At 33.9% G+C, this 24,168-nt stretch overlaps 2 protein-coding genes across 15 annotated transcripts; both read right to left on the bottom strand.

Moving 5' to 3' along the window:
- Positions 1-3,941: 3,941 nt before the first annotated feature.
- On the bottom strand, positions 3,942-10,740 carry LOC111705362 (platelet-activating factor acetylhydrolase). Of its 2 annotated transcripts, none has more exons than XM_023477878.1 (10): positions 10,596-10,740; positions 9,760-9,849; positions 9,244-9,306; positions 8,392-8,493; positions 6,596-6,666; positions 6,109-6,150; positions 5,348-5,416; positions 5,029-5,110; positions 4,282-4,372; positions 3,942-4,180 (listed from the first exon to the last, which is right to left on the bottom strand). In XM_023477878.1, the coding sequence occupies exons 1-10, from the start codon at positions 10,737-10,739 to the stop codon at positions 3,972-3,974; spliced, it is 963 nt and encodes a 320-aa protein (XP_023333646.1). In that variant the 5' UTR covers position 10,740; the 3' UTR covers positions 3,942-3,971. The 2 variants fall into 2 exon arrangements, with proteins under 2 accessions (XP_023333646.1, XP_023333647.1); XM_023477879.1 differs by having other exon boundaries at positions 3,943-4,117.
- LOC111705360 (protein numb homolog) lies at positions 10,714-24,150 on the bottom strand. 13 transcript variants are annotated; one of them, XM_023477869.1, is made up of 18 exons: positions 24,004-24,150; positions 23,509-23,587; positions 22,218-22,294; positions 21,458-21,542; positions 20,721-20,794; positions 20,171-20,279; positions 19,902-19,948; positions 19,424-19,553; positions 18,829-18,920; positions 18,355-18,489; positions 17,905-17,962; positions 16,868-17,156; positions 16,075-16,225; positions 15,475-15,573; positions 14,215-14,309; positions 13,605-13,811; positions 13,148-13,422; positions 12,870-12,952 (listed from the first exon to the last, which is right to left on the bottom strand). In XM_023477869.1, the coding sequence occupies exons 1-16, from the start codon at positions 24,075-24,077 to the stop codon at positions 13,636-13,638; spliced, it is 1,770 nt and encodes a 589-aa protein (XP_023333637.1). In that variant the 5' UTR covers positions 24,078-24,150; the 3' UTR covers positions 12,870-12,952; positions 13,148-13,422; positions 13,605-13,635. The 13 variants fall into 13 exon arrangements, with proteins under 13 accessions (XP_023333635.1, XP_023333633.1, XP_023333634.1 ...); XM_023477871.1 differs by having other exon boundaries at positions 13,148-13,399; XM_023477876.1 differs by having other exon boundaries at positions 13,148-13,385.
- Positions 24,151-24,168: the final 18 nt, after the last annotated feature.

The following is a 24,168-nucleotide window of genomic DNA, read 5'->3' as shown; positions in this document are numbered from 1 at the left end:
GAAAAGCTTGGACAATCAGCGTGATTATGACGAATCCATTCGCAAATTTGCATTGACGTTGCATTTTTATTCAGCAAAAGCATATAAGTTTGTACGCGAGCAGTTCAATAAGGCGCTTCCTCATGAAAATACAATTTATAAGTGGTGTTGTAAGTTGAATGGCAAACCTGGATTTACGGAAGAAAGTTTTAATTACATCAGAGAAACCATTGTTAAACACAAAGAACAGGGAAAAGAATTAGTGTTCTCTTTATCAATGGATGAAATGAAGTTACATCGCCATCTGTATTTTAATGGAAATGAAATTGTCGGAGGTGTAGATCTAGTGCTAGGAGCTGAAGATAATGAGCAGGAAGAAGCCACAGATGTTCTAGTGTTCATGCTTACATGTGTTAACTCAAGGTTTAAACTACCAATTGGTTATTTTTTAATAAAAAGCCTTACTGGAGAAGAGAGGGCTAATCTTGTCAATATATGTTTTGATAAACTTAACTCTATTGAAGCCCATGTGATGTCTCTTACATCTGATGGTCCTGCCTGTAATATCAGTATGGCAGGTATACTAGGAGTTAAGTTTCAGCCAGAATGTCCTCAACCCAAGTTGGCAAGAGCACTATCTGGGGAAAATATTGTATACATCCTTGATCCTGTTCACATGCTTAAGCTGGTTAGAAACACTTTTTGTGATCACAAAATTCTTAAGAAGGATGATAAAGTTATTTCCTGGCAATACATTGTTGAACTGTATAATCTCCAAGAACAGAGAGGTTTATATTTGTGTAACAAACTATCCAAGAATCTTGTTTATTATCAAAACCATCCCATGAAGGTAAAATATGCAGCCCAGTTGCTTTCTAATTCTGTTGCCAATGCTCTGGATTATGCTCGGGACGTTTTGAAGTTTAAACAATTTGAAGGAAGTGAGGAGACAAGTACGTTTATCAGAACTTTCAATTATTTGCTTGATATTCAAAACAGTTCATCAAAATTTGCGTCTGGCTGCAAATCTCCTTTAAACCCAGAAACAAGAGACAGAATATTCACCAGAATGGATGAGCTCTCAGCCTATGTTTTGGGTATTACAGACTCCCAAGGAAAACCTATTGTGACCTGCGGTCGTAAAACTGGGTTTTTTGGTAAGTAAATATTCAAATGAACTAAATATTTACCATGATAGAAAAATACTTAGGGAAAATTTTAAAATGATTTTTGATAACAGCTTTTTTATTTTTATTTTATATTATATTTCAGGGTTTCTTTCAAATGTGCAGGCCATCAAGCACATTTACTCTGTGTATGTAGAGAATGGACCTTTGGACTATCTTCTTGTGAATAAGGTTTCTCAAGACCATCTAGAGCACTTTTTTGGCAGGTGCGATTTTTATTTACTTAAAAATTGAATTGTTTTTGGGGTATAAAAATGTATTTTTGGCCCCTGAGTTTTCATTAGATTTTTCATGTTTTTTTTATCTCGTTGTATTTTACTTCTAAAATTATGATTTGATTTATACAGTCCATTCACAGCGGTACCATCAGTTTTGTCAGATATTAATTAGTTTTTCTTGTTTTTTTTTTTTATTAAAAGATTTATTATTATTATTTGTGGGTTTTCTTTAAAATTTATATGAGCATTTCTGCTCCAGTTAAACATTTCACAAATTGTCAGAATTAAACATTTTTTAAGCTTGAAAAACGAAAATAACAATTTCACACTTTTGATCAAATAAATATTTAAAGGGTATGGTTTCCTTGAAATACTGAGTTGGTTATCATCTTTAAGTAGGGATCACTTTATATTACAATATGACAGTCCTTTTTAGCTTTGATTTACTTAATCAAAAAATCATGACTTGGATAGGAACCCTATTACACTGTTAAACGGTAACAAACACATGCTTAAAATAATCTTGTTTTTAAGTGTGAGAGGATCACTTGGCTGCAACGACAATCCGACAGCAGTTCAATTCAGATCTTCCGACAAAAAGCTGTTGCTAGGAGGGAAGGGGGATGTTCATGTAGACAAATTCAACGTTATGCTTGAGGACGATGTTCAAGTCGTAGATTTATTCAAAACTATAGAAAAAACTAAATGTGATACATCTAATGACTTTAATTTTGATCTAGGTTTATCTCGATTCTCTTGAAAACACCTTTTCCCTAATTAAACATTAGAAAGTCGGTGCACAGTGCGCTTTGCAGTAAATAACTAACTTTTGTGAGAAAAATATTTAATAATTAAAAGCTTGCAAGCTCTAGTTAAATTTATTTTCCTCGATCTTAAAAATCATTCACTCATCCCTGTCATCCAACTAAAGAATTTAAAAGTCTAAAAAAGATTTGATACCTCAATACATTTTTATGGTAAATTGCAGTAATAAAGGCGACTTCCTTTTATTGAACTTTCAGATATTTAGAATAATGCCAAATTCAATTATTAATATTTTCTTTAAGTTAATGAGATAATCCTAGATGATATAAACATTGATTTTGATAAATATGATTGTGATGTTGTTGAATATATCAGTGGTTTTGTTGTTAAAAGTGTTGGCATTCACCTATCTTGTAATATTTGTTTTAAATTTGCTCTAAAGCATGCCAGCGACAAATACACTAAAAATAATTTGATAAATTTCAAAGAAAAATACTGCCTAAATCATCCTCAAAAAGAAATTGTGGACATTTGTAAATACGCAGAAGCAGAGCTTAAAACCTCCCTAAATTTTGAAAATTGCCTGAAAAAATTGTTTTTTTCAGAAAATGACTCAAAAAGTTGTCAATCAATTTACATTCAGATGTCCAAATTTTTTTGATCAAATGTATCTTGTCCCTGGGCATGACCCAGAACACCGTTATAATCTTCTAGTAAAACTTGTAAAAAAATATCTTGCCATAAGAGTTCATAAATTTATCAAAAATCATAATGTAGAAACAAAAAAAAAAGTCAGGAAGAAGCTTACAAAGCTTGTTCATTTTAGAAATGAATAAATGATATTTAATGATGTGCTTGTATTCTTTACTTAAAGACACTTTTTGTTTTGTTTTTAAATTATTCTTTAGATTTTTGGTGTAAAGACACTGGTTATCCAAACAAACATGGGAATTATACGTAAATGATAAACAGACAAAAGATTAAATAAAGAAAATTAGTCTTGGGCTTTCCAAAATGTGGTAATTTGGTATGCAATTTTCACATATTTCCACTTATTTCAGTTTTCAATTTGTTTAAAAAATGATATAGGAAACTTTCTATTTTTGAAGATACATAAAAGGTAAATTATTTTGAATTCTTAGCTTTTAAAAGGAAAAATAACCTCAGATAGGTCATTGTAAATCAAATGAAGATTCCTAATTCAATATTTGTTGGGACACTCGAGTAACCGAGTATATATACTAGAGTTTAGTTAATAAAGGTTTTTAATTATAATTTTACAAAATCGAAAATTTTCTTTTTATTCTTATTCTGGTTTTTTAGCTTTATGATAGTAGCTAAGGGCGCTGCACAAACTTAGTTTCTAATTTGCAAAAAAAGATTGAGATAGCCCCCTACTGTACGCCCACTGTGCATCTTGTACAAAAAGGTTCCGGCATTGAGCATTTTCAAACGACGCGTACCGGCTTATCAGACGCCCGTACGCGTCAACCCTGCTTCCTGTCTAGTTGTTCCATGCGCACAAAGGAACAACACCCTTAACTTTCTAATCCTTTTATCTTAGCATGCTAATGGTGTAAATTATTGATTTTTAAAACTATTACTTGATCCAGCAGAATAACAAAGCTTTACAACATCTAGATTTTAGTTGCAAAGGTATAGACTATAGGGATCACAAAATTAAAAATTTAAGGAGAGTGATCGTTATTCATAAGTATTTACAAAGTTACATGATCATCTGAAGATCAAATTTTGATCATTTTATTTCTAATGTTTTAATTCTTCATTAAAATCCCATTGTTTGTTGTTTACCCTGTAGTTCTTACCTGCTCTCTTTATGAAGAGTTAAGAGAGTGGTTGCACCTCCAAAACTATGTCCAGCTGCTACAGGTTCACTATGATCTATCTGATCCTCAAACATGCTTAGATCATCAGAATCCTCAAGTATATTCAGTACTTCAGTAGTATCTACAATATCAAACATGATCAGATCATCAGAATCCTCAAGTATATTCAGTACTTCAGTAGTATCTACAATATCAAACATGATAAGATCATCAGAATCCTCAAGTATATTCAGTATTCCATCACCAACCATTTCAAAACTTGGTTTATCTAATATCTATTTATACCTGAGCTGAGATTGATCATAAGGTCCAATGTTCTCTGCATCTCGGAGCAGCGCTGCTGCAACTGCTGATTACGGGCCGCATACTCCTTGTCCTAGGGTACATACTAGTTCAGATCTCTTTTTTATAGGGACTGTCCTTGTAAATTCAAGTGACCCTCCAAATTAAGAGGGGCATGTCCGATTTACGCCGGTACCCTTTTCAACTTTATCTAGGCAAAATTGTAGAAGATACCATAGCTTTTTTGGCTTAAAATGTGTTTAATTCTGACAATTCCTTCCATTTGTCTGTAGCAGAAATGCGAAAGTTGCTTTATTGAGGAATCCCAAATGATAATTATCAATTTTTAGAGAGAAGATGATGGATATCTAATGTATGTTTGACCAACCAAGACTTTTAAGGGTACTGTTGTGAATCAGGTTCACCGATATCTTTAAAATGAGAGTCAATGGAAATTATGTCTTCAGTTCTTTTTAGATGGTGCTATAATCTATGAACCCTGAACAGTGGACTTCCCCCAGTGGAACTTTTAATTGGAAAGGAGTAAGTGCTTCATACGTAAAAAAAAAACATCGACCTTAGTAAGGTTAACTTAATTCGTAGCCCCAGCCGCAAACCACATAAAAAATTATAATATATTTCTAATATGTAAAATGAAAGAAATAAGCTGGATCCTTTTAATTATGGATCCATAAAATGAAACTTTAACAAGCAAAATAAAATAAATAGATATCAAATAAAAAAGCTTACCTGATCTGAGAGTTTTCTATGGGGAATCCATGTTTTCTTCTTGTCCTCTGTATAGTATGAGGACAAGCTGGAGGATCCATCCCTGTAAGTAAATAATGTCAAAAAAAAAATTTTTTACTTTTTTTCTCCTCTGTGATATCGGACAACTAGCTTTTCGGATTTAAAAAATAAAAATTCATGGTTCTAGGGACTTAATCAAAGAATGATTGTCTCCCCCACTTCAAACATTGACAACCTTTAATTGTTTTAAATCAACAATAGTGTTTTAAAAAAAATATATATCAAAAAGGATGATGAAAAAAAATGACTATGTGCCTACCTATGTTCAGTTGCTGCAACAATTAAACCATGGCTGGCTAGATCAGTACAAATCCTACTGTAGGCAAACCTAAAAACATGATTTTAAAAAACTTAGGAATTAAAGAATATTGATTAGATTTACTTTGGTTTTCTATGTTCCAGAAATTTTATCGTCCATAAAAATATTTCCGTCCGCGCATAACAGTTTTCATTTTCAAGATTAAGAACAAGAAGTAAACAAAAATGGACTCCCCAGATTGCCGTTGGAAGAAAGGACTAAACCCTTCTGTTCCACTCGGCCAACATACTTCACCCTTCACATACGCGCGCGTAGAGATAGGTCAAGACCAGGTGGTGCCCCATCTTAGGTTGTAGTAGGGTATACTTCTGGACTTCGGTTCAGCCTACACCTTGGTGATACTGCATCTTCGGATGTTCCTGACACGATTTAACCCAGCAAGATATGTAGTTCAGACAGGATTTAAAGGACTATTGGGAGGGGATAATATTAGTTTACATATGTGCCCACAAGAAGTCATGATGGACAAGATATGATGTACTCATTCATTTAATTTATATCAATAAAATTCAAGTCAACTTATATTCAGGTTCCAAAAAGTACACTTTTTAAAAACCACCTCACAACCTCCTACACAAATGTCATGATGCGATGCGCACCAAAAGATTAGAAGAAAAAAATTCCATTGTTATCTTTATGTTAAAAATATTTATGCAAATTCATTTTTCCTGATTAAGGAAAGTAACTAAATTCTCTCTTACCTATTGCAACCAAGCCCATGACTGAAAACTATTAAAGGCCACCTGAAACAAAAGTTTAAAGGGACTTCTGTATTTCGAATATCTTCCAGGGGTTTAAAGTGACTCTTCATTAATAGAGTGGAATATCTGATTCAAACCGAGAAACAATAAAAACGTTTTCCCTTAAAGTGTTCATTTCCAACATTTTATCCTTTCTTTGTCTCTAGAGCAAAATAAGCCGCCGCTTTAAAGGAAAGTTTCCATAATTGAAAATGATCAATTTTTACCCGAAAAATTTGGTTTTTATACATCATTGATCACTCACATAAGGATTTAAATTAAAGGGTACCGTTATAAATTGGACATGCCAATTTGTAAATGGAGGGTCCCTAGAAAGTACGTCTTCAGTCTCAATCAGTAAAATGATAAAAAAGCATGAACGAAATGCTTAAGAAGAAAAATAATATAATGAAACTAAAAAAAGGTGACTATAAAATTATTAACCTACTTTTTTTCCGTTGAGATTTGAACTCCTTTTAGTATAGGACAGTGCACTGTTCCGTTCAGCAATTTAAACACCTAGAAATATCAACATTAAGAAAAAGCTCGGCGCTTCTACAAGTACTCGGAGATACAGGGTGAGAGAGAGAAAATGGTAAACTAAAAACATTTTTGGGAAAAGAAATAAACGGAACAACAAGAAACGTTGAACGCCTGCATTAATTTTTTAAATCTGTATTAGCCTGAAAAATGGAGGTTTTTTACCTAACTGGATCCAGATTTTTCTATTGACAGCTTTAAATATACTCCTTAATAACAAGCCTGGTTAGCTGTTATTAAGTATCCGAACTCGTCGGAAAGACGTTATAAATTCTTTTGATTGAATCTGTTCTATGTGTAAGCATGAAGAGAGCTCAGAACAGTCAGGTTCTTATACAACTCTCTTCAGTTTCCAGAACTCTGTGTGAAATAACATGGTACTACACCCTACTTGGGAAAAAAAGAATAGTATAGTGCAGAGAAGGAGGGGTTTCTCTACGCTTCTCTTCCCCCTCCCTATTGCTTCTCAGAAACAAGGAAAATATAGAGACGGGAACTCTGTAAACCCTGGATAGAGACAGGAACTCTATAAACCCTGGATAGAGACAGGAACTCTGTAAACCCTGGATAGAGACGGAATTTCTGTAAACCCTGGATAGAGACGGGAACTCTGTAAACCCTGGATAGAGACGGAAACTCTGTAAACCCTGGATAGAGACGGGAACTCTAAACCCTGGATAGAGACGGAAACTCTGTAAACCCTGGATAGAGACGGGAACTCTGTAAACCCTGGATAGAGACGGAAACTCTGTAAACCCTGGATAGAGAAGGGAACTCTGTAAACCCTGGATAGAGACGGAAACTCTGTATACCCTGGATAGAGAAGGGAACTCTGTAAACCCTGGATAGAGACGGGAACTCTGTAAACCCCGGATAGAGACGGGAACTCTGTAAACCCTGGATAGAGACGGAAACTCTGTAAACCCTGGATAGAGAAGGGAACTCTGTAAACCCTGGATAGAGACGGGAACTCTGTAAACCCTGGATAGAGACAGGAACTCTATAAACCCTGGATAGAGACAGGAACTCTGTAAACCCTGGATGGAGAAGGGAACTCTGTAAACCCTGGATGGAGACGGGAACTCTGTAAACCCTGGATAGAGACGGGAACTCTGTAAACCCTGGATAGAGACGGAAACTCTGTAAACCCTGGATAGAGAAGGGAACTCTGTAAACCCTGGATAGAAACGGGAACTCTGTAAACTTATTTATTTATGTTTGAACCTGAACCTTCAATCAGTTGAGTCAGACATTCCTATCAAAACGGAAAACTTCAAATTAGCAAAAAAGAAGATACAAGTCAGAGAAAAATTGACTCCTCTTTTTAAAATTTTGTTAGAAATTATATTTAAAAATAAATTGTAAAAATAAGAAAAAGCAATAAAAATATAATAAAAACTAATGTAAATCCCACTTTGGCCGTGACACATTTTTGGAAAAACTAACAAAGTTTCGAAAAACGACAATGTAGCAATAGTAAACTAATGTGAAGTGTATTATTTGATACAGAAAATAACTTAATCAATTATTACCACAGCATTTATTGCAAATTCTTGAATAATCTCTTTAAGCTAAATTGCTTGCATCCAATATGCATCATGGGGGCAATGACCTTTCTCCAATCAAAGTACATTAACTCTTTTTAAAACTAACCTGCTTGCATCCAATATGCATCATGGGACATTAAGTCTTTTTAAAACGAACCTGCTTGCATCCAATATGCATCATGGGGGCAATGACCTTCATCTGATCAAAGTACATAAACTCTCCCCTAGGCGCCCAGCTCGGCCACTTTTCCAACATAATCTAATATCATAAATAATAAAAAAAAAATATTTTATTCAAACATGATAACATAATATTACATCCAAGCGCTAATCTACAAAACATGATCTTAATATCCACTGTGTTAACTTCTTTATTTCAATTTTAATTTCCGACGAATGGATGTCCATTGTCCTAGGGGAACTAGTTTAATCCTTTGTGTGACAAAAGATGAGAAAAACAATTTGTATTCCAATGATTCACAAATCACAATTGGAAGGTTATGGACATAAGAAATTTATATTGTTGATATCAGTGCAGGGGTGTTTATAACTCCATTTTTTTTCTTTCCCCCCCCCCCCCTAATTTTTTTTTGATTTCCTTCCCCAAATTCGATAAATAAAAAGACATCGTTTTTTATTATTCATATGCAGTGCATCCCTAAAATGATGCATTTTAAAGAGCATTAATGGCGCCTTTTTCTTTTCCCTTTTCCTTCCCCTTTCCCCTCCCCACCTCTTGGGTTTTTGATTTTTATTTTCCTCCGCCCAGGGGAGAGGGACAAAAAGGGTTTTAAACACCCCTGCATCGGTATACCGCCTATTTTGGGAAAACATCTGACTAACAAAAAAACTTTATTAATTTTTGGTTAATTTTTTTGAGTGACGACATTTTCCCACAAAACCTTATACTTTCTCCATTCCCCCCCCCCCCCCTCCCTAGAATTAAAAAATAGCCTTGTCTCAAATATTATTGTAGGGATTATAAAGATTAACAATATTGAACTAGTACCTGCATGAATTTAACAAATCCGACGAGATAATCATCATCAGCCCACACCGGCCACAGCTCAGACTAAACGTGAAAACTATTTTAAACATTTTTAACAAATTGGGAATTTCAAATTTTAATAATTTTTTAACAAAAATTAACATTTTGTAGTTGTAAGTGATAATACAGAAAATCATTTTTCCCCTATTCTACTTTACTGGTTACCCTGTGATTGCAGGAGTGGTAAAGTAATCCCCCCCCCCCCCCTCACAGGTTAAACAGCTCTGTCCCATCCTGCTGAAAGAGCAATTTTAATTTCTTCTTAATTTTTAACTCCTCAGCAAGTCTATTTACAGGATATTAATTAGAAAAATATAAAAATTTGTTTGTTTTTTAAAAGATCTGAATCTGCTGTTAATAATATTTGCGCAGTGAGGCAAAAGCAAAACAATTTTAAGGAATTTTATTTCTGAAAATAAATAATTTATTGGGAAAACCCTGTATCTCCTTTGTTTTATATAACTTCCCGAAAATTACCATGTTTATTGTTTCATTGACAGGATGGATCGATGGATAGTAAACACGGACATATACTCCACTAGTCGGATCTCCTGGAGTCATAATATCCTGAAATAAATCAATCAATATATTTATTGCAAGCAGCTAAGGGTGGTAATTATATTGTTGAATCAATCAATCAGTTCATTTTTGAATCATTAAAAAATTCATATTTTTTTGTGACTAGAAGCTATCGGAATCATTTTCAAAAATCAAATAATCAAATTATCAAATGATCAGTTAATTAATTAATTAATCAATCAAGCAATAAATAAATGAATGAATGAATTAATTCATTAATTAATAAATCAATCAATTAATCAACTGATCAATTAATCTATAAAGTCATTGAAGAATCTACTAACAAGCAGAAAGGCCGACATCAATCAGTACTGTATTGTACTTTCTGTCTAGACATCGTCAAGCATTATACCTAGGGGTTCTTGCGAAAAGGGGAAATCATTTCACGAAATTTTTTTCGCATTTGGTTCGCTCGTGAAATAAGAAATGAGAAAATTTCGCAAAAAATGGGAAAATTCGGGAAAAAGAAATGCAAAAATTTCGCGAAAAAACATGAAAATTTTCCCGAAAATAATTTCTTTCTCAAAAATTATTGATTATGATATAGTAAAACTTCTAATATGCTCTCAGAGCAGAGAATTCAACAAGTTCTATGCGCAACTAATTGTTGCAGCTACAACACGCGAAATTTTCCGTTCGCTGGAAACCCTTAAAACCTAATAAGGACATGGAACTTATAACAATCAATAAATCTGTGAAAATCATTAAATAAATAAATCAATCAATCAATCTACCTGATATCCCACCGCATAGGGCCCAGTGGGGAGAGGGAGATGTCCCGGCAAAACCGGTTCTTGACTCCGATTAAACAACGGCATTTTTTGAAGTTCTTTCTCGCTTCTTTTTAGTACATTCTGCAATATTGTGCAAAAATACATCTTGTGCGTCAACGTATTCCAGCGCAAACAAATACTGGGGGTTTACAATTTACATTGAACAAAAATATAATTGTATCTGAATTTAACAACCTTTTCGATTACAAAATATACAATTTACATGTTTTTTGATAACAGATTTTACATATTGAACAAATTTTCCTTTTACATAATTATATTTTGCGACTAGCTAAACAAGCTCGAGATTCTAATAAAGTATTAAGGTCCTATTTTCATCTTTATTTCTATTATTTTACTAAATATATTATTTTTCTTCAATATTTATGCATGAACCAGTTGAGTAGGCCTCAATAGTTAATTATCTAAACCAAGGTTTTTATTGACATTACTAATTTTAGGAACATGTATTTAATTACAAGGACTGTAAACCTAATTTCAAGTGACCTTCAATGCAACGGTACCCTTGAAACCTTTATGAGGAAGACATCGTTATTTTTTAGGTTGAATGCTGATAATTCTGAAAATTCTTATATAATCTGCAGTAGAAACGTTCAAGTCACTTTTGTGGAGAAATTTAAAATAAATAGTTTTTAAAATTATATTAAATAATGATATTTATTTCATACTTGATCCGACGGTTCCGACAAAGCAAGGGCTTCCGACATATCCGACAAAACAAGGGCTTCCGACAAATCCGACAAAGCAAGGGCTTCCGACGAATCTGACTTAACAAGGGCTTCCGACGAATCTGACAAAGCAAGGGCTTCCGACGGATCCCACAAAACAAGGGCTTCCGACAAATCCGACAAAGCAAGGGCTTCCGACGAATCTGACAAAGCAAGGGTTTCCGACAAATCCGACAAAGCAAGGGCTTCCGACAAATCCGACAAAGCAAGGGCTTCCGACGAATCTGACTAAGCAAGCGCTTCACTGTGAGTAGGGCATTGCCATTTTTGCATAGAGGATCAATTAAAATTACACTTAAATCCCTTTTTAAATGTTGCATATTATGCAGAAAATTAAACCTTTCAAATGACGTTAAATAAAATTGACCTTTTTTGGGGAGAAAAAATAATATTTTGAGTATTGACTTTTTAGGCATAAGTCTGGGCCACTTTATGTTTATTATTATTGACATTATTAATTATTTTTTATGCTGACGTTAAATTATATAAAATGCAAATGAACAGAAGGTTTGAACTTAAATGCATAAATTTCCGTTTGCAATGCTTAATACAGTAATAATCACAAAATACGGAATTTACTGACAATTAATCAATTTATCAATTAATCAAACCACTTTCAAGTTTACGATCGTCTTTCATCATTGATATTTTGTGATCATCGATTCATCAATCATATTTGTAAAATTAGATTATAAATTAAAACAAAACTGGAATGTTTGTGACCTTGACAATTATCTTTAATTCCTTAAAAGGAACAGTACATTTGCTTTCAAGGATCTCGCTGGATAAATGGAAATTGGAAATTTAACAAATTTCCATTAATTTTTTTTTAATTCAGAGCTGATAACTTTTGAATAGGAGACCGAGAAATGGACTAACTGACTCATCACGGGGAGATTAACTAAGCTGTATCTTAATTTTTTTTTAATTCAGAGCTGATAACTTTTGAATAGGAGACCGAGAAATGGACTCATTGACTCATCACGGGGAGATTATCTAAGCTTTTTCCTAATGGTCATATCCTCAGTATTTAAAGCTTTATGCCGAGGGGAGATCGGTTAATCTCCAAACAGGGTAGATAAGTTTTCATTTCTAGTATCATTTAGGAGTTATAAGCTCTGCTAGGATATCATTTACGAGTTATAAGCTCTGATAGGATATCATTTACGAGTTATAAGCTCTGATAGGATATTATTTCTTGTATCATTTACGAGTTATAAGCTCTGATAGGATATTATTTCTAGTATCATTTACGAGTTATAAGCTCTGATAGGATATTATTTCTAGTATCATTTACGAGTTATAAGCTCTGATAAGATATTATTTTAAAGAAGCGCCAAACAATTGTTGTAAAATTGTGACTAGGCCTTGTACAAGCAAATACCAACCAGTACTTTAATGCTGAACAGTGTACATAAAAACAAATTTTACTCGTACATTTAGTTTGGTTTGTCTTTGGTTCTATCTATGAATTGAATTTAGGATATTACAGTTAGAGTATTTAATAAAAAACATTTACTTTTCCTTTTTTTTCTTTTTTAGTGTTCTTCAGTGTTGAGAATCATAAGCCTGAGGCCGAATTTAAAAAATTTGAGCCGCAGCTTAAATTTGAGACGTGACTCAAATATGGTTGGTTCCACTTAAAAGTGTATTCAGTGTTTCAAGATTTAAGCCGGCGCTCAATTGAAACCAGTTTTTGGCGGATTTGAGACGCGGCTCAAATTCATTAAATTCGGACTCACGGACAATTTTTTAAGAACTTACCTTCTTCCCAATATTGGTTAGATTTTGACAGTTTAAGATAGGTGGGGTAATGTGTGCCAGCTATAGATAGGAATAGATATATGGGGGAAAGGGATGGAATATGTTTTTCTAGAGCTATACAAATAATAAAGGGTATAACATAGAGATGTGGAAAAGTTTCATTTACTAGATTTACAACAGTCCATAACATAGTATCACAACATATTTGGTTGATAAGCAGATTGGTGTGGTCAATTCACTTAGCATTGATATCTGATGCAGTGAGACCCAAAAAACTGAGAAAAAGGAAGATTTTAAATAGTTAAATGAACCTGAAACAAACAAATTGTGCCATGTTCACAGACCCAATTACTAAATGAATTGGTTTTCAACATCCTGCAAAAACTATTTGCTTTTTTAGCAAATACAACATAGAAATTGATTAAATGTCGTTTTCCTATTCTACAGTTTTCTGGACCCCACTGTAGAACCTCAAGTTTTCTCTCAGACTACATTCTCAGCTCGAATGATTTGAAGGGTGTATCTGTAAACCCGGAGTCCCGGAACGGGTTCTTATCCGGGTTGGGTTTGAGTGCCATCTCCGCCCAGTTGGAGTCGAACGGATCCTGGAGGATTCTCTGCTCCAGGTCCAGGGGTTGATAGTTCAGGCTGTAGGATCCTCTCTCTTCAAACAAGTTTTTTACACTTATTTTCAACATTTTAGATAATAAAAGAGTACTTGTTTACATCATAATATCAATTATATCTATAAAAATAAAAAAAATAATAATTGGAGAAAACTTAAGTTAAAATTAGGTGTCTCTGGGATATCTTCGTTTTCAAATAGGTTGCGTATTTGCTAAATATGATCTATTTAAACCTACTATTTCTATACAAAATTGTATATATATATATAGAATTTTCTTATAAAGACACAGTTTTATATCAATTTCTCGAGACGGACACATCAGATATAACTTTCAAAGGTCGCGATCAAGAGCTGAAGTGATTAGCTTTCAGCCTATACCCCCTTTCATTTTATCTTTAGAGTCCCATAAATAATGTTTTTGGTGAAACTTGTCTGATTCCTATATGTTTTGATGCTCTTTTATCAGTCCAGGATGTTTCAGATTCTATTTGTGAGTTGGGTCTCGGACTTCTACTGGAGGAACTACTACTAGCTCTGCAATACATTTTAATTCAATTTTTACTTTTAATTTTGCCATTTTTTACTCCTATAATGCTGGGGGGGGGGGGGGTTTTCCCTTCCCCCCCCCCCCCCCCCCCGTTTTTTTTTTTTTTTTTTTTTTTTTCCTTTAGTGGGGGGGGGGGGGGGGGTGTTTTCCATTCCCCCCCCCCCCCCCTGTAGTTTTTTCTAAATAACTTTCAGTAAACAAATTTTGCAGAACAAATTTATTTTTGATGCATAGGGTAGGTTGGTTGACAGTCCGAACGTCGGGTTGGAGTTTCAAAAAATCAGAAATGGTCAATAACTATTTTTTTAATTCTACAATTTAAAAATGGATGTAATAACATAAGTCACATGTTAATATTTGTCAAAAGTAAAAATATCTATTTTTAAATATTTTCGAAGTTCTTTTTGACCATTTTTAAAAATCCTCCCTATCACCCTCACCATTAAAGATAGAGGTATACATTTTTTTATGAGCAGGCCTTAAAAAGTTGGACTAGGGACATGTGTCACACTCCCCTATCTCAACTCTAAGGGCAAAATAAGGGCAAAATCACAGCCACCCCCGCCCCCCTTTCTATATAAGATAAAAATGGCCCAGCTGGGAAAGGGTTAATCCATCACTACCTTCTGGCCAATCAAAATATTATCTCATATATTAACAAAGGAGAATTGCATAAGACGATATTCCCACAGGGTGTTCAGAAAAACGGTTGATTGGCCTGAGAGCCTCAATTATTGACCGATATTTCCGCTTTTTAGGAGATTTTTTTTTTAACTCTCAACATAATCAAACATTGTACGTAAAAGGCTAAAAACACATTTTGATTAGCTTTGAAAATTCTGACCGATTATTTTGGAGACTCTTGCAAACGTTAAAGATATATAAAGAACAATACTTACTTTTACATTTTTTTTAAAAATGACATTAAGAAAGTTGAAAAAAAGTAAACTTTATTTTAACAACATGAAATATATAAACAACAAATAATATTTGAAGTTACTCTGAATTAAGTAAATACGAGCCCGTTTCAAAGGATTGGATAGAATTCCTTCAGTTCCTCAAAATTGAAAATAATTAAGATTCTGTTTCTAGGGTACTGTAGTAAATCAGACATGCCACTATAAATAACGTCTTCAGTCCCTTTAATGTTACCTGAGAATTGGTTGATCCGGAACATTATCCCAGGGGTTAAATCCATCAGGGGATTTCTCTTCCAGGGTTTGAAGAGTATCCAGAGGAATCCGACCCAACCTTTACACAGATAGATTCAGGTTTAAGAGGCAGTGCCACTCATTCACCCTTTCTCGTTAAAACAGTTTTAGGGTCGACATGCATATATTTTCAGGAAAAAGAAAACAAATTTTACGAGCATTCCAACAAAAAAAACTTATAGCTTTATAAAAAAAATGTTGAAGAACAAATATCCCCGAATGACCACCTTTCTTTTGTTACAAAAAAAAATTCTAAAAAGTTCAGAATCAGCACCAATTTTGAGCAAACTCGAAAAATTACATTTTTTATTGAAATTTTTTTTTTAAATATGTCTACCTGAAATTTTTTCTGAACTTTTATAAAATATGAATTATGCCATGCCCAGTGCAGGGGCTGGGGTAATTCAATATAAAAGATAAAGATTAATAAAACATGTTTCCCAAATTCAGAGAGAAAAAAATCTAAAAATACAAAACAAAAAAGAGGAGGCAAGGAGCGGAGGGGGGGGGGGAGATCACTTTTCGGTACCCCTGTTTTTACCTGAAGGTAGGAGAAAAGCTACTTTCAAACTCAGCCAGAGAGGTTCTAGAGGTCGTGGAGTTGTTAGAGGACAGTTCACCAGGATACAGAGGCTGTTTGAGGATAGGACTAGGACCTCCGGATACCAGGCAGGGGGTTGAATGATTGGAATCTAGGTAAATATTCCATATTTTTTTTAACAAATAAAAAGGGACTGTAGATGAAACTTTATTTGCGGATTCGCTTTACCGATTCAAAACTATAACATGAAGCGTAAGGAAAACATTGTTTTTTTTTCCAAAGTCTTCTGTCAATTTCTTTAGCTGTCTCCACTTTATAAAACCGCAGTCCAAGGCATTTTTATACACTCAAACATTATCAATTTTAAGCTATAAAACAAGGATATTTCAGGCAAATGACGAATAAGTAAAGGGGGTTGCTTATGACTTATGAGAATGAGATATGCAAGAAGCCCCATGTTGAGCAACCCAGACCGGAAATTTACTTCCCCTCCCCATAATTAAAGAAATGTTTCGTTATTTATGTGAAAATGTAAGACAAAGTTGCAGGTCTTCTTGCAAGCAGAGGGGAAAAGCAGTGAAAGTTTTCAAGCTTTTATTCATACTCATTCACTTTACCTGAAGCACACATATTTTCTAGGATTTCCAACGCAAGTAGATTTTACTTGCGCGCAAGTGCAGGCCCTATAATTCTCGCGCAATTCCGCGCAATACGAGAACAGTTGCGCGTAATTCCGCGCAACAGAATTCCGATTGTTAACAGTAACATTATGATATCGATTAATGGAAATTACCTGAATTATTTGTGATATTCGGACTCAGAGTTTCATCCGCTAGAGTTCCTCCAGATTTATTAAACAGACTAGGACTAGTAGAGGATCCTTTAGGAAAACCTGAGGCTGAAGGTTTACCGGAGGCCGGTATGGGAGTCAGGATTGGAGAAGGAAGGTTTGGAGGACAGTGTAGAGGTTCTGTGAGTAGAGAAGGCTGGAGGTTTAGTTGCTCCATGAGGTTGACAGGCAGGGAGACAGGACCGGTCCCAGGTTGACTTGTAAAGAATGGATCTTCATGATTAGGGTCCTCCTGTTAGAACAGAATGAAACGTAACCTCCATTTGACAATATGGTCAGGATTCACCCATTTTACTTTAATTGACAGTTAACGGCCCTGTGCGATAATTAAGGAAACAAGAGGTGGTGGGGGGTATTTTGTTGAAAAATTATAAGTTGGATATCAAAAGGCAGATTTTTCATCTTTTTTAACTTTGATACACCAACATCAGCGAAAAAATAACCTTAACATAATTTAGTGTAAAATATATACGCCCCTGGTACATCTTGCTTTGCAAAGTTTTCTTTAAACATTCGTTGATTTTTATCAAAATAAAAATCGAGTATGTAATAATAAAAACTTGATTCAACCCACGGTAATAACCAGAAAATTGTGGAACAATTATCGTCTTAATTTTTATCTTCTGAAAATTATGAAGTTTAGCTAGATGAAGAATATTATTCTAAATAGTTTTATTGGTAAAACAGTCTTAGAATTATAATTACTAATTAGTCACACTATTTTCAAGTTACTTGAAGTACGAATATCTACTTTTTCCTTTTGAAAACCATTTATATCCCTTATTCAGCGAAATAAGCCATTCTTGATAATAATTTCCGTCCATAGACGGTTGTTTTCAGATTGGGACTCTATAGAATGATTGATGGTTGATCATTTATAATTATTATTGCATAATTGGGAAAAAGGTTTTCTAAATGGGGCGAGATTGATTTTTCAAGAAAATATTTACCCCGGAGGATTTATTAAGTTTTTTAGTTTCCTGAATTGGTAAACAAGAGAGAGGGATTCCAGGGGGTAGAGAGAATATCTGAGATCGTCTGAACGAATAAAATTTATGAATATTTTTTAATGATTTCAAAGGTTTATAAATTTGACAGTAAATATTATGAAATTGTGATCTTTATGATTAACTTCACTCTCTTAAAAAATCCAACTTTAGTTTTCAAAGGTTAAAAACTGGGACATCCAACTAAAAATGTTCGTACTTTTGCATGTTAGACACGTTTTATTTTATAGATTTAAAAAATGGTTTAAATGGATTTAAAAAGTGGTTTTAATGAATTTAAAAAAATAGCTGGTCGAATAAAATTATTTTGATTAGATAACAAGTCGAGTTTTTTTTATTTGGAAAACTCTCAAGGCCTACAGAAAACTCCTTATAATTTTCAAAACGGCTAAAGAAGAAACATTTTAAAAAGAAAATCATCACCGTTCTGCAGTAACAGCGCTGTTTGGTCTGGTGACTACAGTAGACTGTTCCAGGCTCTGGTTCTGATACTGGTTCTGGGTCTCAGATACAGTATAGTTCTGTTGTCTGATAAGCGTTGAGGGCAGCTGCTCCAACCTAGAGCAGTAAAGGGACTGTAAACGTAATTTCAAGTTTAATAGAGTGGCATGTCCGATTCATAAAACATAAAAAGCTTTATTTAGTGAAGAAATTTTCACTTCTTTTCACGGGGGGAAGAGTGATACGAAACTTCGTAATGATGTTAGCAAGGAGATCCTTGACTAACAGGTATGAGTTGTTAACTCATAGCTTGTCTTTGAATCAGACATTTTTCTGAAAAAGCTTAAGAAAACATGAGAAAAAGGGAAAATTGAGGAAAAGTTATTCTTCCCAATTGTTTTTTATTTTTGTCAAAACAAACTCTATTGGTCAAGGTAAATCTCCTTTTTGTGTTACCTTAGAGAACTTTGACGCTTAAACGGTGTGACCCCGGCAAGTTGACCCAAACCACGCATTGACGCCTGGCGCAGGTACATCAGGTTAGAGGCCTAGAGTCAGGGGTTCATCTAGACATTTTGCGGCGGGTTCAGAGGGAAATGATTTTTGATGATGGAAAATCAGACAAGTTTTTCATTATGAAATTTCATTTATTTTCCCCAAATCAGCGAATAAACCCCTAAAAAAATTCCGCTTTCCAATATAGATGACATCTGGGGGGAAAAACTTATGTTCAAAATAGAGGGGGGAAGAAAAAATGTTTCGAGAAGATATACACCCCTAGGCAGGTACATTGTGATACTTTGTCCTAGAATTATGCAAGATTAAACTAGTCAGATATTTTTGGACTAAGATACTGTAGGGCAAATTTTATGGACTTCAATGCTGATTTGGCGGGTTTTCCTGACACTATTTATGGTAGGTTTTTTTTATTTAGATGCTAGTTGTGACATGTTTTAAGTGACTAAATGTTGTTAAGAGCCGTGTTTAGGTTGTGATGGGTGAATAATGTTTAGTGATCCCCCAGACTAGTCCTCGCTAGATAAACCCCTTCCTTAGGTCGAGCTACAGCGTGGGGGTTAGCTGGAGGTTCGACAGGAGCAGGAGGAGCTGGAGCACCAGGTTTAAACACCTGGGGATCCTGGAGCCGATCTTTTATCGATCCTTGCTGGAAAGATCCAAACCTAGACAAGAAAAGACAAATGTATTATTTAAAGAGTGATTATTATAAATTACACCATTTTCCAAATTCTTCTAATGAATCATACCAACTTGGGGGGGGGGGTCTTCAAAAGGGGGGGGATGATTTTCAAGAAAATACATACCCCTGTTTCCCCCAAAAATGTATCTATTTTTCCCTAAAAGTCATTTATTTCCCCTAGTTCTGCGAAGAAACCCGTACAACAATACCATAAAATTAGTATAATCATAGCTGACTTCTGGAGGAAAAAAATTTCAAGCGGAGGAGGGAATATTTTTTGAAGAAAATATACACCCTGTATTATTAAATGAAAGAATTTTTTTTTTTTTACCTGACGAACGTATTATCCTTCTTATTGTAATGAAACGCCACTGGATCCTAGAAGATATGATTGCCTCCATGAAAATGTGTATGGAAAAATTAGGGGGAGGGGCACGATTAATGTGACTCAGCATAATTATTACTACTGATGGACGGGTGATTAGTATGGTTCGATTATTTCTGATAATTAATGTGGCTCGAAAGCAAGATTTATGTGGCTTGGACTAATTCAATATTTTGGACGCAGGAAGTCTGATAACTATTAGTAAGAGCACTAACCTTCTCCCTCTGTTGTTTCTTCTCAAGGCAGATGGCAAAGGCACAACCGACCGCGTGACTAATCCTCTCTCCACTATCCCCCACGGACAGGAACCCATGGCACATCCATCTGTACAAAAATGTAATTGAAAATTTTAGATATTTTTTAGGAACATGATTTCATTACCGAACTTCACCCTCCACGAAAATGCTTTTGAAAATTGATCAGAAAGGGAAAAAGAAACTAGGTTGAAGAAAAATTAAAAGATTAGAACTTTTAAGAAAGAAACTGATTTTACAAAGTGATTGTCACAATAATACGGACACCAAATAAAGTATTAAAAGGGGGGAGTTTTTTCGATATGAATGTGGTAAAATCCTCTAGTAGGACCCATAAAACTGAGAATAGGAAGACGACTGATATAAAAAATATATCAATGAAACACATCAATTAAACAGTTTCCATAAAAAAGTTGAAATTTACATTTACTGCTTAATAACAACTTCAATAAGAAATAAGATTGCTGAAATGTCGACTTCCTTTTCCAAACTTTTATGGGGGTCACTGTACCTTTTAGTAGTTCCATCTCGACAAATATAACTAAACCCTTTCTCATAGTATCGATCAGGAGCACAGAAGGAAACCTAAACAAAAATATTTTTTCATAATACACAATTTTCACTTTAATAATCAAAATCTTTTAAAATCGATTATCTGATAATCCTTATTATTATTCAAAACTATTTGGTATAAAACATGTTTACGTGTAATACGGTAATAAGCAGAAAACAGTAGGACGTCGTTCAACCGATTTGTTTGTTAAAAATAAAAAAATCCTTTATATATCTTATTAAAAATCTTATAAAATCTTTAAAACAACTCTTTAGTTTCCTGGATCATTCTGTATCAAACAAATACAAGATGATATCATGATTAATCAGGAAATCTATATAAATACTTAGCTTGTCTGTCTGGGCGTTTGTTTGTTTGCATTCAATTAACGTCAAAATGGCTAAATCGATCGGGCCCAATCTTGTGTGGGACCTCAGATGACCCCGGGAAAAGTTTATGAATACTCAGAATTACAAAAACTTGATTTTCATAAAATTTTGAAAATCCACGAAATTAAAATTGTAAATCCGCAAAAACTTTTATTTTTGTTTTATCGAAGAGAAAATGATGAAAGATTGAGCAACGATTAAAAGTTGAAATAGAAGAAGGGCGCAAAGCCTAGTTTTCAAAACTTTATTTCTTCATCAAAATAAGATAACATCAGAAATTGTTGGGGTACACAAATATTGTCTTACCTTTTCTATAGTTTGATCTAGGACCAAACATTTAGTTTCTGGATCCGATACTCTCAATCCGTCCCCACTAACATGTAATATACCTCTGCAAATCAGCGTTCAAGACTTATATATTTTACAACCTTTTGACCAACATTACCGACCTATGGGACAATATAGTATGATATCCACTCGCTCTAGAAAGTTTTCATGAAAAAATCGCGCATTTCCATCTTAAAGAGGATGAAATTGCGTACAACTACTTTCTCGAGAAATTAAAAATTTTACTTTAGAAAGACCAACTGTTCTTACAAAACATCCAGAGTGAAGTATTTCCCTGAAATTATATGTAAACAATTGAAAACATAACATAAACCCATGAGGATATAAGTTTTGTTATTGGAGATTAAGAAAAGAGATTAAAATCTCTGGCAAATTTAAACGCACAATAAAGGCAGACAACATTTTGGAATTGGCAGAAACAGGGCTATTTGTTTCTGATTAGCACTGTAGTGTATACAAACAGGAAAGATGTTTTAAAGAGAAAATCCAAATGATGGTTTAAACTCAAGATTTTTAATATTTATTACAAGATTTATAATATTTATTATTGACAAAAAATAACGGAGGGGGGATTATTTATAACCTATATCAAATATAAAAATTTTTAAGGGGGGGATGGTGTTTATTATCATTTACTCGCTCTTGATCCACAAAAACTGGGGTGGTTTAAAATTCAAAACCAGTGATTGATTGACAACACTTATAACATAAACGCTGCCTGATAGGTTTCCGTTTAGTAGTTTTTAACAGTTTCAAGGCTTCCTCACACACCTGCATTCCTCGGGACTCATAAACCTATCCAATCAATCAGGGTTAAATATTTTTTTGAAAATCAACCCCTGCCAACATTTTGGCGTGTTAAATGTTTCAAGGAGTCAGCGGGCCTCGGGGAATTGAGTGAAACTTAGGATAAGAAGTATGATAAGAAGGGGAGGAATTTGACGCTTTTCACTCACCCCTCATTATTTTACAACTAATGAATAAAAAATATCGAAAATATATATATTAAGAAGAGTTAAAACCATTTCTTTGATATATCATTATTAATAAAGGCAGACTTAAAATCTTGACCCATAAAAATAATAATATGGATAATAATGTGGTAGACGATTATATCAATAAAATAATGGGCTGAATTTAGACGGTTGTTAAGACTTTTTAGTCCACGGACTTAAACACCAATGACAGGCATAGATTACAAGAAAAATTTATATTCAAATTAAACATATATATCTGTAATTCTTTATCTAATTTATCCGAAATATATATTATTATTATTATAAAGACGACTTTCGATTTCAATTTTTATTTTTTTCAAGCTTTTAAATAGAATAGATACACAAAACACGGAGACAACGAGAAGCAAGTAATTAATTATTAGGGTCTGTCCTAGTGAACAATTTGTGGACCCCCCCCCCCTCCTATCAATTTTGTACATGACCAAATTAGTATTTATTTAGGGTTAGGTTAAGACACTTTCTGGGCCGAGCGCTGCGGCTAGGACAGGCTAGGGGACCGAGCCCTGCGGCCACGGGTTAGGTTAAGTTAAGACACTTTCTATAAGATCCATGTACAAAATTGATAGGATGGGGGGGGGGGGTCCAGAAATCGTTCTCTAGGAATAGACCAATTATTATTATTTAAATCTTTATTGGGTCATTGCAAATATACAAGAAATTGTTTACAATTATTAATCACAATTGGTTTGCATAGGGCATCATTTAAATATAAAAAAAAATCGTAAATTATTGATAAATGAAATGACACAGTTTTAGCATGTTTCAATCTAAAGTAAATTAAGTAATAGACGACACAGAGGCCGAATCATCAATTTGCATAAAACAAGGCAAATTAGCCAGAGACCTTTCCATGTGTTTAGCGAATAGATAAAAATTATATGATTTACCAAAAAGAAATTGATGGTACTAAAAAATACATTTTCTAGCAAGTAATTAATTATAAAAGCTTCTCTTTAATTACTTGTGTAAATGGTTTAGAATGTTTGCTACCTCTACGTATCCCAAGTATTTAACTTCAAAACTACAAGTGTTTGTTTTCACCGCAGCTTCATCAAGGGCCCAACTTGTCCTAAATATAATCGGAGTTAAAAATGAGTTCAGTGGTTGAAAAAATCTAAATCACTATTTATTACAATAGTTGTATTGTTCACTAAATTTGGACAACTGTTTGGTAATATACTAATAAACGAATTCTAATTATTATTCTAATTACGTTTCTTTCAAATTTAAACAATTAAAATTCAATTAGAAGGCCGAGCGTACGGCCCCTTGGCCTGTCTTTGCCGCGGGGATTGGTACAGAAACTTTCTCAATACTAATCATCAGAACTATTATATATATACCTTGTACTAACTTGAAAGTGACAAAATGAATAATTCAAAACAAATATGAAAAAATACAAGCACAAAATTTAAAGGAGTCGAGTGGTGGGGGTCAGAAAAAAAAATTAGCGAGAAACTAAAGAAATTTATGAAAATCTCAAACCTTGGATCCACATCGTCTTCGTATGATTGTTTCCGTCTAAAGCTAGACCGAAAACTTCGACGAAGTTTATCCATTTCTACTGAAAAATATCTATACAAATTCTCCAATATGATTTAATGAAAATTCATTCAACAAGTTACAAAATAGGAAATACCTATTCCTGTG

This window comes from Eurytemora carolleeae, unplaced genomic scaffold, assembly GCF_000591075.1.
Source record: "Eurytemora carolleeae unplaced genomic scaffold, Eaff_2.0 scaffold659, whole genome shotgun sequence".
NCBI lineage: Eukaryota > Metazoa > Arthropoda > Copepoda > Calanoida > Temoridae > Eurytemora > Eurytemora carolleeae.
Note: the sequence above shows the minus strand (reverse complement) of the source record. Positions and strands in the feature narration are given on the sequence as shown.

Coding starts and splice junctions, on each gene's coding strand:
- LOC111705360 (XM_023477869.1), bottom strand. CDS start 24,077: ATGGATAAACTTCGTCGAAGTTTTCGGTCTAGCTTTAGACGGAAACAA. Junction 20,280..20,720: donor CGAGATGGAACTACTAAAAG/GTACAGTGACCC, acceptor ATTTTTGTACAG/ATGGATGTGCCATGGGTTCC. Junction 18,490..18,828: donor AAGCGTCAAAGTTCTCTAAG/GTAACACAAAAA, acceptor TTACTGCTCTAG/GTTGGAGCAGCTGCCCTCAA.
- LOC111705362 (XM_023477878.1), bottom strand. CDS start 10,739: ATGTATTTTTGCACAATATTGCAGAATGTACTAAAAAGAAGCGAGAAA. Junction 6,667..8,391: donor TGCATATTGGATGCAAGCAG/GTTCGTTTTAAA, acceptor TGATATTTCTAG/GTGTTTAAATTGCTGAACGG. Junction 4,181..4,281: donor TATGATCAATCTCAGCTCAG/GTATAAATAGAT, acceptor TTGATATTGTAG/ATACTACTGAAGTACTGAAT.